Below are 16,557 nucleotides of genomic sequence, written 5' to 3'. Positions count from 1 at the left end.
ATAGTAGAAGTGAATCTACCTTAATAGTAGAACCTCGCAAGTAGCATCGATGATGATCAGAATGCCGTGGTAAACTTGAACCACTCACGATTGTCACACCTATATCACCAAATGGTTCATTTTCAAGAGCTTTTAACAGCATGTCTTTGTAAATGCCCTGTTCCCCAGCAGCATAACTTAAAATATAAAAAGAAAAAATAATAATTATCATTATCTACAGCTACTAATATAAAAAGAAAAAAATTATCATCACATACACCTACTAATTTCTTTTTAACATAGATAATTATTAGATATGTATTGTATCATTTATACTTTATGACAAAACTATTTAATAAAGTACAGTAGACCATGATATCTGAGAAAGGAAATATAGTGAAATATAGGTTCCCTTCATTGTTTTTAACAAAGATGATTGTTATTCAGCACTAGCATCGTTTTGGTTTATTTAAGTTTAAATTATTTGTGGTTTAATATTATGCCATGGAAACTACTTTACATATGATAATTACCTGAAAACTATCTATCTGTACAAGAATATGTATTGCCTTGATTAGGATGATCTACATTCTATTATTCTTATAGAAACTATGAAATTGAGATAGAAACCTACTACAAAATTTTATGAAGAAAATGAAAAATAGTATTTATGATGACCATTAGGTAAAAAATAAATAACAGTGATTTATGATTGAGCAGATACTATAGTGTTACATTCAATGTTTAATCACAAACAATGACTGAATGAGAACTAACATTTACCAATTCAACTCATCTACAGAAAAAATACCCAGTTTCATAACATATTTTTGGCATGATGAAATTAATTCATCCCATCAAAAAGGCAATAAAAGGCCAAGTTTGTATGTTGAAGATTTTTTTTAAGTCACTGTAAAATCTAAGAGGCAAATATTGCATATAAACAAACCTGAATTTTAAGCTCAGCAGTATTTTTTTTTAAGTCTTGATCCATTACTGAAATATCTTTATTAAATATATTTTAATGCCTTAATATTCTATGTGCAGTCTAAATGAATATAAGTTGAACCTTGAGAATATATCTACCACCTATTCCCTCAAAAAACGAAGGGGGGGGGGGAGACCTCCAAATGCTAGTCACTAGCAATTTTTAGAAGCAATTAAAAAACTTTTTTGGCGAATTTAATTAAAATTGCATACTAGCATCATACACACATAATTTTTGGTTTAATATGAGGCAACATGAACACACATGAGAAAAAGTGTTATAAAATAGTAAAGCAAAATACAGAAATGCACTGGCTACCAGTGATACCAGACAGATTACTAAAAGTTTCCTGAGAACTCTTTATACACAATCAAGCAGCTGTGTTCAAATAATTGAATAAGATGCTAAGTAGAAATATCATATCATTTGTAAATGATGCTCATAATCCTTCATCTTCCTTCTAGCTGGCTGAACTAAGAGGAAACTGACTTGGGAGCAGTATCATGGGTTTCTTTACGAAAAATGTTATAAATAAGAACCAGTTTTCAAAGTGAATTGACAACAAGCACCTTTTTAATAAAAGTTGCAGCTGGTTGAGCACTGCCAGGAATATTGTCCAGTTTCGTAAGATCCTAATCAATCATGGATGTTTATAACACATCATAGATGTTTATAATATTTTTTATTTTTTTGGTAGGTAGGTAGGTCAATATCTCCAATACATGATTTTTCAGAGGTTCTGGTATGTCTACTAATATATAACCTCCAGTTTATAATTACAACGGCAATTTATCATATAAAGTTGCATTAAAAGTGACCTAAAGCAAACATCATTTCAACCATTAACATAAACATTTTTATAATATTTTAAACTAAACTCAATAGCACAACAGCCCTAGTGGGCCAAGGCCAGCAGTGCCCTGAAATCTGCTTTCTTGATTGTGGGCTTAGAATATTGTAAGGAGTTAATATTCATAAAAATTTAATGCATATTCTTTGAATTTTTGATATTCTCATGTTGGAATCTGAAGATTCTAAGGAACATCATTTCAGAAATGTTACACTAGAGAAGTGGTTACCATCCAGCCAAAGTTTGTTAATTTCATGCTGTCAGCAACCTGTTTAAAAACAGATTACGTTCTCTCAATTACTACTGATTCAGTACCATATGTTCTTGATTCTCCAAAACACCACATTATTTGAGAAATAAATGCTGTTAATTTTTTTAACACTTTTTCTCCAAATCTAGCTTGAACAGCATCTTTGATACATGGTATTGCAAAATGTTCTGCAGTTACTTGGTTTTTACCCTTTTTATCAATATGGAAACTTACTGTAACGGATACTTAAACCACATTTTTATTAGTGTAGTCTAACTGCACAAAAAAGGAAAAAAAAAAAAAAAAAAAAAAAAAAAAAAAACAATCAACTGCATGAGTAATATTTAATCCCCTATCGAGCCAACTACATAAAAAATATCTTCTTTTCCTCAGACATCACAGGTGTCATCACACCTTCCAAAGAAGACACTACAAATACCTCCCTTTTCAAAAACAGTTGAGAGGTTACCACTGAATTTTCCTTTTCAAAGCTAAATTGTACCCAATGTGCATAACAGAAAATGTATCAATTACATGCTTTTGGGCATAAAATTTTACTCATCAGAAAACTATTCTACTGATTTTATATATGAACATGCAAACAGATCATCAAGCGAATTTTGTACATGAAACTTGAATGCTCAAATTTTAACAATAATGCAATAATTAAAAAAAAATCAAATAAGGCAATATAAAAAAATAACCCAAATAACGCAATATAAAAAATAACCAAAATAAGGCAATTTATGTACTTTTCAATCCATTTATGAAATTTCATTAAACCAGCTTTTATTCAACCCTGTGATTTTTTATAATTTAATTTTTATTCTACTTGGACAAAACTTCTTTCCTTACACTACAATAAACTGATGTATACATTTACATTATATTTATAATTTCATCACGCCTTTAACTTATACCATTTAATTCTTCAATTCTCAAAATATGTATTATTTAATTAGTCTAAATGATTTACAAATTTGTTTATATGCAGTTTTAGTAAAAAAAAATTCTATTAGAGATTTTACCACTAGCAGTTAATTACATTTCCTACTATATAATGATTTAGTTAAAATTTGTGTGATATTAGAACAATTTCAGATTCTTGATTACATGCTTATTATGTGACAATTTATAGTAGTAGACTTAATCTAACAAATCAGATAGTTTTAATACTCATTACAATATAGAGACAACAATGGTGTCAGCACAGCGGTGACAAACTTTCAGGAGAGATACAGTGCGCTTAGATAATGGGAAATCACACAGGAATTGCATGGTCGGAAACGCTTTCCTGGCACAGTAGATGACACAAAAGTCAAGAAAGAACAGACGAACAGGGGTGAGAAAACATGTTATTATTCGGAGTACAACAAAAACATAGAAAAAACAACATAGTGAGACAACGAACATCATCAAAGAAGGTATTCAAAATTACAACCCATACCATGATGCAGGAACCGTGTGTCATATATCTTCCATGTGATCTTCCATTCGTGATGCAAATCTTCCATGCGCCAGAGTATGCATCACGGTCCGGGGTCGTAATTTCGAACACTTTCTTTAATGACAATCGTTGTTTTTGTTCTTATTTGTAGGTTTCTGCTACATAATAAAAGACGTTTTGTCTCACTACTTGTGTCCTTTTTTTTTTTCATTTTGTGTCAGCTCACAGGTGCGCCAAGGAAGGCGTTTCCGACCATGTATTGTTATGTGATTTCCCATCGTATAGGAAAAAAAAGGTTGTCACCGCTGTACTGACACACCCTGTACATATATATATATATGGATAGGAAATTAAAAATACAAAATTTCTACTAAAACTAAGCAACATTAAAGTAAAAAAATAACTAAATAAAGTGACATCTATTACAACTATACTTTGTATAAGTTTGAAAAATTTGTGTGTAACTAAAATTTTAAATAATTTAAGTTACTGGGTTAAGAAGATTTGCTAATATTTAACTACAAAGGATGAATAATATAAACAGTGAGACAAACTGAAAGCATTATTTCCTGTCAAATATAATAAATAATAGATTAATAACACATATATTGCATCCACAGAAGTATTTACTTAGCCTTACTTTCTGAACTGTTTGGCTGCAGATATATTGTTTCAGTTACAAAAATATTTTAAATGGTACAAATATTCATGACTTGGCATTTTTAATTTAAGAAAAATCCTCTTTATAAAAGTTAGGAAATCTAACTCTTTATATGCTCTCCTGGACTCAATACTTACATTTAGGAAAAAGTAATAATCATCTTAAAAAATAAAATACAAAATGTATGACTCTCCTATGACAAAAAAAGACAGAGATATTCCATTTTATAGTTTGAGATCATAATCAAGGGCCGTATGCAAACTGAAATGCCTGCATTTGTATATATCTAAAAATAAAATAGAAAAAGGTTTCTGATGTTAATAGATTAAGTGACAAACATTTCTCTGCAGATTATTGCAAAAAATAATAATCCATATGAATTTTTTTCAAAAAGCAGACTTTATTCACAGTGTCTTAGAGAATTTATGCTAAAGAAAATTCTAGCAGGCTTCAGTAGCGGTACATAGCCAACTCGGAATATTATTTACGTAAATTTAAAATGAAAGTATTTCTAGTTTAATTGATGTTTTGTAAAATTATTAGATTATGACTATAAAGCAATAAAACTTCAAAATGAATTATGAAAACTTATGACATATTTAAATGAAATTTGGCATGAATATACAGTTATAACAGAGAAAGAGATGTATCATTCAAAAGTGATTTCATGTACTCATGATTATTGTTAAAGCTCAGTGCAGGGACACGTTGTGATATTGAACCAAAAAATGAGTCTAATATGGGGTACAATACCCTCTCACAGCTAGAAAGATTGTGCTACATGACAGAATACTGGACAGGAGGCAGTTGAGGAGTCCCTGTAGCAGTAGATCTCACTCTTAGCAGTTTTCAATTCCAGGATGATTCTTGGAGGCTGATGGCGAGATGAAATTGCCCTCCCAAGAGCATTCCAGATACACTCTACAGTGGTCAAAGTCAGGAGATATGGCTGGCCAATTCATATGGCGAATATCCTCACTTTCTAGGTAATCACCAACCACTTGAGTCCTTTGGACAAATGTTGTCATCCATTAATAGGAACACACCTGAAAAGTCAAACATAGTGCTCCAAGATCTACTCTATCTACCTCATAGCAGTTAGGAAGCCTTTGTCAAACACATACAAGAGTGTGCGGCCACCCAACATAATACCTTGAGAGGCCTTCTTCTAATTTTCCATCTCATTCTGTAATCCATATGTTTGAGGCTACTCATTTTACCTGACACCTTACAAAATTTACCCAACTCTAGCGAGACGCATGGCAAATGTCGTGAAGGAGTACGAGTAGACAAATTTCCGAAAAAACCCTTTGTGTGTTTACATCGCCTTCACAATCACAACTCCGCAGACACGCAGGTGTATGCTTATGTATTTGAATATTTGCATAATTAGTACCTTCGATTCAATACATTTCGTAAAAATAAACATAATTTGCAAATTCTCTTAATTTTGCACATGAGGGTATATATATATATATATATACAAGTTGGTCATAAAAAAAAACTTTCCTGATATATAAACCCCTAATGAATTATCCTCTCAGACAATCAAAATGAAATTTTAGATACTGTTATTTTAAGGTACACGCTCGAGATTGTGATGATTTAACAAAACAGAGTTCTCATGGCTACAGATACAGTGAAAAAATTTCTAAATTTTTTGAAAGGCAACTCTTTTATTTCAGCACAAATTGATCAGTGCATTGAAAAACTTTAAGTGGCATTGAAATGATACACATGATGAAAACTACTGAGCTAAAACTTTTGCAAAGCATTGTAAAGAAGCAGTGGCAAAACAAAGAGGAGACACACTGACACATGTTGCATAATTCATAAGAATAGACAGCAGAAGCACAAATCACAGAATACCATGTATAGGGAAAAATCATTAATAAGCAGTGTGGCAAGATTGTTTCTTCAGTCATGTGTTCAAATGTGCTAACAAGATGACACTTACAAGGAAACAACAAGGTGAATTTGTAAGGTTTCCCTTATTTTGCTTAACAAATTATTTTAAGTTTGATACCTTTCCTGAACTCCTCAACTTCCCCTCACATTTCTTTGCCAGGATCTAAATTTAAAGTTAAGTGAAGTGATCATTTAAACGGGTGAATCTCTGAATTTATTCAGGACATGTTTTCGCTAGCCAGTGCACGTTTTGTTGCTATATCACTGTTACGCTAGTACGCTCCTTTAACATTTCGGATAATTGCCACGCCTGTTAGGTTTTGCTGAGTCAACCTAAGTTAGCCATACTATAGTGTGCTAATCCAGCTCTATTCTAATTAGACTTGATTTATATTCTATGTTTAAATTTCACAGCAAGTTGATGGTGATGGTGCTATTGTAAAGCACAAAGATCATGCCTTTCTGTTATTAGTTGGAATTAATAAAGGGTTATTTTCACCCTTCGTCTGTGCTGGTATTTCATTTACGCCTGTGCGAGAATTCGCTAGGTTCATTGCAGGATCCAGTTTAGTTTATGTGGAATAGAGAAACAGATCTTACAAACAGATACAGTTCTTTTATCTGAACAGGGAAAATGCTGTCGAAGAGGAACAAGTTTATTGGTGAAATCATAAGGTAAAATAAGGCCCATATTCCATAAAGACTATACCTATTTTGGTAAAAAAAAATGAAAGAAAAACTGTATGCACATATGATAGACCGCGATTCGAACAATCTGTTGAAGCTGTTGCAGAAGTGCGTAATACGATTACTGTAGGTCCAATGCATACTGAAAGAAGTGCTGTCCGCAGTTTGGATTTATTGAAAACCACAGACTTCAATCTTTTGAGCTCTGTTCTGCAGATGTTTCCTTGCCGACTCCAGTGCGACCAGTTGATACAATGTGGAGACGAACAACAGCGTGTTCATTTAGTGAAATGTTTCCTCATTAGACATGATAAAGATAGCAAGTGGCAGCTGCGGATATTATGGACATATGAGGTGCATTTTTCCTTAACTAGGAATGTAAACTCCAAGAAATGCATTCATAGGGATAATGAAAATTCTCATGATGTGCCAATACTGCCTTTACATAAAACTAAAGCGAGTGTGTGGGGCGGCATTGCAAAAACATTCGTTCTTGGTCCACACTTCTTCGAAGAGGTCACTTGCAAAGGTTTGCTCCACCACAAGTATCCGTATACAAAAATATTGCAGAATTATGCAATTCCAGAACTGTAGCAGCGAAATGTCATTAATAACAATGTATGGATGCAAGATGGTGCTTCTCCACACATCGCCACGTGTTCGGCAAGTGCTGCAACAGCACTTTGGAGATAGTCATTTCCCGTAGCTTTGCATTTTCATGGCCACTGTGATCTCCCAGCCTCACTCCAATGGATTTCTGATTCTGGTTTATCTGAAATCTAAAGTGTAGACATCAAATCCAGGACATTTGTCAGACTTAAAAGATGTCATAAAACACGAAGTTACAGATACCTGCTGCAATGTTACGGTCATCATTGTTGTCAAATATCTTCTGCATGCAATGCGTTATCATCTGCAAAGGTGAAACATTGAAAACTTGTAATTCAAATAAAAGTTTTCCCCTCTCTCTTCTCTTGTGAGGTTACTGGTCCTTTACAATGCTCTGCGCCGGCAGTTTTTGTTACATATAAATAGTTTCAACGCCATTTATGGCTTTTCAATACACTGGTTAATTTGCACAGTAAAAAAGTAGGTGTTGCCGTTCGAAAATTTCGATTTTTTTTACTCTAATCGTAAACTAAATTTATGTACAGCGTACTCTCCAAATTGCAGCCTCTATCAAAGTGAGGTGCAAACAATCAGTGCCAAAACAAAATACTCGGAAATTTAAACTATTACGCCAGAAACAAACTCATTTTTTACTCTTCCTCAAAACAGCACAATTTTACACTAAAATACTATAGACAATTTACCAATTAAAATTCATCAAATAAACTCACAATATGCAAAATTAACCTCCTCTCAGCTTGCCAAATTTATAAATGACAACCTTCAAGATTTGATTTTAGTACAGGAATCTTATTGCATAAAAGTAGTCCCAAGTAATTGGAATATTTTTCAAAGCACCCCGAATGATCAGAGATGCTCAGTCAGAGCAGAGCTGCTGTCATCTGCATCAAGGAAAATGGAATCCAGTCCTAATAAGAGCAGAAAGAGATGTAGTTATCCTTTGTCTTAACACTTAACACGATCAACTCCTGATAACGTTGTTCTACTCATCTCAAGAAGAAGACCTCATCATCATCCCCAAAATTAGTAGCGGGCGACTTTAATGCCCATAACCGGATATCGGGATACCAACACAACAATAGCAGAGGGGATCTGCTGGAAGACTATTTCTGCTAATAACATAGGTATTCACAATAATAGCTCTTTTCAAACAACTTCAGGAAGAAGATGGCCTGATTTGTCTCTCTCACTCACCATCTTAGCAACTTTAATTGGAAAACTTTTGAACATGAAGAGAAGAATCCTTTCCTGACTATAAATCTGTTAGCTTTGAAATCAATGAAAAAGTTGGCATCAGTAATACTCTGCGTTTTAGAATCACAGACAGTGGTAAACAAAAAATTTATTTGGCTATTCAATACACACTCTTACAGATTTTATACAAAAGCCCTGAAATGAAATCTTTAAAATCAAACAGAGTATCCAAACTCATGTTAACTGGTATACAGCAGCCAAACTAAGTGCCTCAAGAAACAAAACCAAAGTTTTCAAAAGAAAGCTGAAAAGCGAGCACTCCTTTAGAAGAAGAAAGAAATAAAGCATATTTAGATTCTGCAAAGCAAAAAGCTATTTCTATAAGGGAATTACCAGAAGCCAAATTAAATAGTTGGAAAGAATTCTGCAGCAACAATATTAATACCTATGGAATTCACCACAAAATCTCAATAAGAAAAGTTTTTTTAACCAACACAAATCAATCTATCAGTTGTTCAAATTTCATGAACATGTCAGTTGATGCAACATTGTTCTCGTTGAAAGAAATAATAGATCCTGTTTTTATATAGAACTCTTCTGAAAATGATACATGAGAACAAGGTGCAGTCAGAAAAGATCAAAGCATTTCAAATTTCAAGGAATACCACTGTTTTACTACTAAAGAAATGCACAACATATTCAAAGTAAAATAAAAGCCTTTCAAATAAAAAGGTGCTAGACCTGGACAGGATAAATAATAAAAATCATAAAACTAATTCATAAGGCCTCATTCCAACTACTTACAGATTTATTTAATAAATGTTTCCAACTAGGAATGTTCCCCAATGTCTTCAACACAGGCCATATCATCCTTTTCTCCAAAAAAGGCCAAGACCCAGCAGATACATTTTGATATAGGTCCATAAGTCTCCAGCAATCTGTAAAGTTCTGAAAAGAGCCTCTGGCAAAAGAATAAGGTACCTCTTTTATAAATTTCAAATAATCAGATAGAATCCGTCATTCTACTATCATGTTGTAAAAGAAATATTGAGGCCAAAATAACACAATAAATCACAAAATTTTCATTCTGCTTTGATCTATGTTGACTTAAAAAAGGCACTTGATTCGTCTGATGGCCTGCTGTATTTCAAGTTGTCAGACAGATAAACATTCCAAGAAATATCTTTATTATTAATCAAAACTATCTGATAAAAAGGAGAAGTACAATCACCTATAATAACTGAACAGTATAAAAGCGCCATACAAGTAGATATCGACAAGAATCCTGTTTTAGTGCGGATCTCTGGATTCTTACCTTTATCATATCACATGAATGGCCAAATCAGACAAAAGTCCTAGCATTCTCAGACACTTCCACATTCATCATCTCTTGCAAAACAAGAGAACAACTCAAAGATAATACCAACTTTTTCCTGCAATCTTCAATCAACATTGTAACGCACAAAAACTAAAATTTTAGAGGAAATGTCCAAAGAGATGATATTTCACAAATCTGGCTAAACCATACAAAGAAAACCAGCCTTTGAATGAATTTTCTTAGAATTATAGTAGACAGAAAACTCAACTGGATACAGTACCTTCAAAATATTAGAATAAAAAATCCTAAAATTCTCCAAGAGAAGAATGAGGGGATATGATTGGGGCTTAAACCCTCATATCCAAAAGCTACTATTTAACACCGTGATAGAGAAAATTAATTACAGAGCTGCTGTCTGGGCAATCCCTGTGACAGAAAGGAAGAAGCAACAGTTCCGTGCACTTGAACGACCATTTCTCCTCAACATTACAAAATCTTTCTGCTCCACATCTAATGCTGCGCTGTGCATGCTCTCGAGAATACCTCCTTTATATCTTCCATTGGAGCTAGAAGCGTTTAAAACCAAAATATTACACAATCAACAATATCGTAAAATACCTGTGGAATAAGGGCAAGATATTTGTGAGCAGTATCTGTTATGAAAGTCTTTATATTAATACACAAATTCTTATAAATAATAACTGCATAAAAACATTTTGGAAATTTCACATGGAGCTTCCATAGGACACTTCACTGAATCAGTAGCATATTACTACCTGTATCACCATACGGTGCCTTGTATGCTTATTCCTGTCCTGTAACTGTGAGAGCTCTTTTAATTTAAATCATTACATTCTTGAGCGTGTACCTTCAAACAATAATATCTGAAATTTCATTTAAGTTGGTTGAGTGGACAGGCCATTAGGAGTTCATATACTGGGGAAGTTTTTTATGACCACCTTGTATATAATTAACTTATCACATTTATGAATACTAAATATGTTTTTGAGTGTGTGTGCATGTACATGAAACATAATAAATATATAAGTCACAATTGTAACTTAAATTGCCAATGGCCCCCGATTCTCCATTTTAATTTGGGTCTATTCTTGTCTATTTTAAAAACAGAAATTGCTTACAATAATTTTCTCTGACTGCATCATTTCTAGATTAATCAATATCATATGATTTTTCCATAGCATTCTGATAAAGTAACTTACATAAGCCTTGAGCCAATTATTTTAGAGCTATTTATTAAACCCTTCACTCCCAATGACATATGATATGGCTCAGTTTTCCTCCATGGGCTCATCATATGAAATGTGATGTGGCAGCGAAGTGTCACTGATGGCCCACCATATCATGATATGCTGAAATGGAACATTTCATTTTACATTTTAAATGCACGTAAATTATGTCAGAATGCCGCAAAACTTGCTGAATAAAAATGTCTAGAGTGCTAGAATTGTTGAGATGAATATTATTTATCACTTTATGCTACGGAAGTTAAACATGCAATGCTAATGATGTATGTTCATAATTTAAAAAGATTCCATGCAGTGCAAGTGGCTTAAAACTTCTGTAGGTAAATATGGCAGTAGGACTGATATTTAAATGTTCAAGTTATATAAACATTGATATTCAAATGCTCAAGTTTCTTTCTTCATTATCATATACAAATAATTTACATTTCGGAATATAATCATTATTACTAATATTGCATTTTTCCTGAATTTTTATTTTAATATTAAATATTAGGATTTTTCCGTTTGTATGATAAGAAATAACATTTAAACAAATTAAAAAATTTATATAAAAACTTATTTCGTACGAATTATTTTCACATGTTAAGCTTAATTCCAAAATGCACATTGGCACACAATGATGCTTAGCGTTCAAATGTCCCAGCACAGGGAAGGAAATTCATTTGCTCGATGTCAGGAGCAAAGAGGTTAATTATCAATTTGTGCAGCAATGCCAGTTAGAGATAAGTCTTCATGAAAGTTTACTGCTCTAGGTGTTGAAGATACCAAAAGACAGACTTTATTGCCATTATCAGTACATGTAGGATACACTTCCATGAAGATGACAACCATGAGGTAGAACCCAAAGAATGCGTTACTTCAAACATCTTTAATTTAAAATTAGGCAAAAAAGCAACCTTAGTTTGGCATACATCTTGAATAAAACTTTACTGATTTTGAGAGCTATCAGACAAAGGTCTCAATACAGAAAAAAAAAAAAAAAAAAAAAAAGTAAAATGATAGCGATAGCCTTTTTTTTTTTTTTTTTCTTTTTTTATCAAAAGCAACAGCCTTTACATCCTCAAAATCAATGCAGTTTTATTCAGAAATCTATTTCAAACTAAGGTAGCTTTTCTGCCTAATTTAAAATTTTACACTGCCAAGTTTCTCTTCGATTTTGTCTCCTTTAATCCTGCAAGTTCTTAAATCTTGGTGATTCGATCCTTATCACAGTTCACATCTTTGACTTACTGACAGAAAGCTGCTTCTATGTGTTGTATTAAAGTTCGACCAAGAGGGTTTTATCAGGTAATGACATGTGAATACTGTAGTAGATCTGAGCCTGGCAATTCCTATGATAGCTGACACTTTCAAGTCATACTTCTAGTATAGGCCCACCAGTTACAGAATGTTTAAGTCCACAGACATAAGTTCAAATATCAGTGAAAGAGCTAGCTGCATGGAGTTCTTATGTTTCCTCTAAGTATAATACAAATACCTGCTATCTTTACTTTAAAACCTTCCATGAAAGCTAATCTCCCCATAGTCATGTACATCAGGTATCTTTTGCCTTAATCCATTAATCAACTTAATAATGCCTGCTGGACACAATTGCAACAAAAATATGCAAAATAAAAAACTTTAAAAAATAGCCCTATGCAATTTTATACTTGCCAGCACTAACAACATTGTTAATTCAGAGAAATAAAAATTTTTAAAACATTTTCTGACCTTTCACCTCTCCATAAATTAATGATAGCTCTTTGCTTTAACACATTTTACACCTCTTCAGATTATGAAGAATTTTGTGGGAAAGCTCTACTTTCATACAGCAAGGGAAAATACTTTTATAAAACAAATGAGAAATTTAAATTAATAAACATTTATCACACATACTTAGCATTTGCAGCTTTTGAAGCAACCCAGGCATGCATTTCAGAAGAAACCAAATCTTCTGTTATTGAGAGATTTGCATTATGTACTCTTCTCATGAGGTTTCTGGGGGGAAAAAAGAAAAAAGATTCTTACGTGACAAAATAAATAATGACAAGGTTTTTTTTTTCTACAGTTATTACATTCATAATCCCTATTATTTTATAAATGAAAAATAACCAATTAATAATTTTAGCAAGCTATCAAGGAATATTTTTTTTTTTTTTTTTTGTCAAATATAACTGCCTTCTGCACCATTTGAACTGTATTTTTTAAACTTTTTCTGAAAGAAAATTTTTCTTAATTTTTTTTCCAAAAGAATTGGAAAATCTAAAGTGAATTACTTTACAAATCTTTTCAAAAACTGGAAAAATATATAAAAAACTTTGACAATAGATTCAGAGCCTTAGTACACTGATAAGAGTTACATCCTCAATAAATTATAAAAATTGTTCTCAAAGAAATACAGAAAAGAGAACATCTTTTACCAAAGGAGATGGTGAAATACAGATAGAATGTCCACAACATTTGATAAATGTAAACTGACAAAATCTCAGTCTAATTTGAGAGTCTAATCTAATTAGGTGGTTCCACAAATAATGTTACCGAGGAGAAATTAATATCCCTTCGTCGGCAACATAAACAAATATGCAAGAAAAAAGCTATGAAAACTAAAACAAGCTGGGTGAAAAAGGTACAAATTTTCCATTAAAAAATGAAATAATTTAAAAATCAGTTGATTGGAAAGCTTGTACCTGACCCACTGATTTAAGTAATTAAACTTTTATGGATATGAAAAATTTAAAAACTAATTCAGCAACAAGAGAAGTTTTATGAACAATTCTGACATATGAAAAAGATTAAATAAGAAAAATGATGAAAGATTCTGAGCATTCAAAAATTCTGATTCTTTTCTCTGAGCATGATTCATCAGTAAAGATTTATTTTTTATACAAAATTTTAAGAACACTTTTACTTTAAATGATATCACAATAGACTTTCCTGTAAGCTGCTTAAAGATGAGTGCTCCATATTGTGAATACATTTTTGGTTACTGTTAATACAAAATTCACAATAAAAGCATTTACATTATTGAACATGAACCAAAGAACGTCCAATTTTTAAATATATTAAAGTATATTTAAACACCAGTGTTTTGTGATTACTAATAAAATATTATTTTCTATATTGCTAGTCGAAAGTTTTCAACTGATCAGTGCTTAAATTGTGTCGGAGACCCCTTGAGCTGAGCTCCGGTACTTCTCAATTTTTAAGATAAATTACAATTCTAGCTGGAGCACACAGAAGTCCTAAATAAGATGAGCTGTGGTACTTTTTTTTTTATAAAACTGAACCACAATTTAAAGGAAAAAAAATTTAGAATTCCTAATGTTTTAGTTTAACAATAAGCAGACCTTGCAATACTCTGTTTCCCTAGAAATACAAACTCATGAGAGCATGAGACATTCAAGTAAAGTCCCCTCACTCACATGTGGAAACCTTTTCCTTTAAGGAGGGCAATAAATTTAGGGGAGTTTATTTAGGAATGCGTAAATTTTTTGCCGTGCCATCGTATCTAGTATATTGTTATCGAAGCTTACAGTTCGTCATAGGAAGGAAAATTTGTGTTCTTAAATGTGCGTTAAGTTACAGCGAGTACAATAACAGTGAAATACTAAGATAAACTGCTCAAGCACGTCCTATACATCGTATTCCCAAAGTATCCACTAATGGGGCAAAAGCGTAACCAGCAACTTTACATTCAATCCTTAGGAGTCAGATTCAGGACTCATTTTACCCCTGACACACATCTGCTTGATGCCTATAATTATATCAGTAAAGAGCTGTGGTCTCTCTCACCAAGATTTCCCTCATTTTTTGTTTACATCCACTCATACGCTCATTCTGTCTTGCCCTGGAATTTTCATCAGCTGTACTTTAAGTATACATAATTTTTGTGATGATAAAAGGACTTCCCCTCCCTACAATCAGAGCTTAAATTGAGCCGGAGCCCACCGGATCTCGGCCCAGTGCTTCTTAGTTTTTGTAATAAATCATAATTCTTTCTGGAACACACCAGAGACCTGAACAAGAAGGCTGCGGCACTTCTTCTATGTAATTGAATAACAATTTCAGTAAAAATTTTATCTCAAAAATTTTATTTTAACAATAAAATTATATTAAAAATCGCTTATTAAAGTTCAATTTATCTCTTTACATTTTATTTAATTTTTATTACTTCATTCTTTATTGATTTCAATAAATAATAATTAATTACCTAAGAATCATCAATTAAATTATAACTAATTAATTAGATAATAATTATTGATTAAATAACAATTTATAAACATTAATTAAATAGCTATTAATTAATTTGATAATAATTAACAATTTAATTTTAAAATTATTAATGAGTTTAATAGTCATTTTATTTATTTATTTACTCTTGTTCCTCTTTGCTGACGGTCTTCCATAGGGCACCGGCACTTCTAATCTTAGAAATTAAGCCCTGAACTGATTCCACTACACTTCATACAATATGCTATCATTTATCCAACACTTTATGTTAAGACGCAATAACACGCCGAACAAATACTAATTCAGAAGTCAAACAACAACAATCAGCATTATTTTTTCAAATTTTCACAGTATTGTATCATTATTTTCATTCAACATTTCATAATTATATTAATACATTAATAATATTCATGTTTAAGGTCTACATAATTAAAAGTATACAGAATTCACATATCATTAGTTGCTTTTTATGCATAAAAATTAATTAATAATTAATTCACAGATGGTATGCATTTTAAACTGCAATTTTGAAGTTTATTATTTAGCTTAAAATGTTGCTTAAAAAACTCAAATCTAGTAAATTATTTCCTTCAGTGTTGCTTTCTCTACAATCAATATTACATTTTCAAGTAAAAAACTGATTATATAGATCTATACTGTTTGCAAAGCAGAAGGCAATACAAATAAAACAGAAACAGCATAGTACCTCAGATTTCTGTGGATCCGCTAAATTTTTGAATACTTGGCAATTAGAATGCATTTCATGAAAAACAGATAAATTCATTTCAGATTTTTAACAATAAAATCCAGTTGAAATATTAATTTTCATAAAACTGTTTACTTTAATACTTAGCATACTTACAGATATAAAGTAATAATTTAATTGGCTACTTCCACAAGTGATGGAGGATGGGGATATCTGGTGGTTAACTGAGGTAGCAGGTATTTGTTCTGTATAGCAGGCAGCACCTGAGAGTACTCTGAAATCCATTATTCACTACTTTTTAGTTAATTTCTGGATGATCTTGTATCATGATGAGCTAAATGATATACTACCAGATATTTTGTGAATTTATTCATCTTATTTGGAAAGCTAGAATATTTATGAACTAGGAAAGTGGTATTTTTTAAATTTAAATCATTCCTCCACAGCTGGAAGGAAAACTTTTGT

The 16,557-nt window shown here is 32.0% G+C and overlaps 1 protein-coding gene across 1 annotated transcript in view; it reads right to left on the bottom strand.

Annotated features, from left to right (window-relative positions):
- LOC118200694 (WD repeat-containing protein 17-like) overlaps positions 1 to 16,557 on the bottom strand; it is a 326,195-nt gene that overhangs the window by 6,502 nt on the left and 303,136 nt on the right. Inside the window, exons 25-26 of the mRNA XM_085808418.1 lie at positions 13,053 to 13,154; positions 20 to 176 (exon numbers count right to left, since the gene is read on the bottom strand). Of these exons, the coding sequence (XP_085664544.1) occupies positions 20 to 176; positions 13,053 to 13,154 (259 nt within the window). The remainder of the gene's footprint in view (positions 1 to 19; positions 177 to 13,052; positions 13,155 to 16,557) is intronic.

The sequence above is a fragment of the Stegodyphus dumicola genome, chromosome X1 (genome assembly GCF_044657685.1).
Source record: "Stegodyphus dumicola isolate Sdum_Otavi_A_Nest chromosome X1, ASM4465768v1".
NCBI classification, from domain to species: Eukaryota; Metazoa; Arthropoda; class Arachnida; order Araneae; family Eresidae; genus Stegodyphus; species Stegodyphus dumicola.
This window is presented reverse-complemented; position numbering and strand designations above follow the sequence as displayed.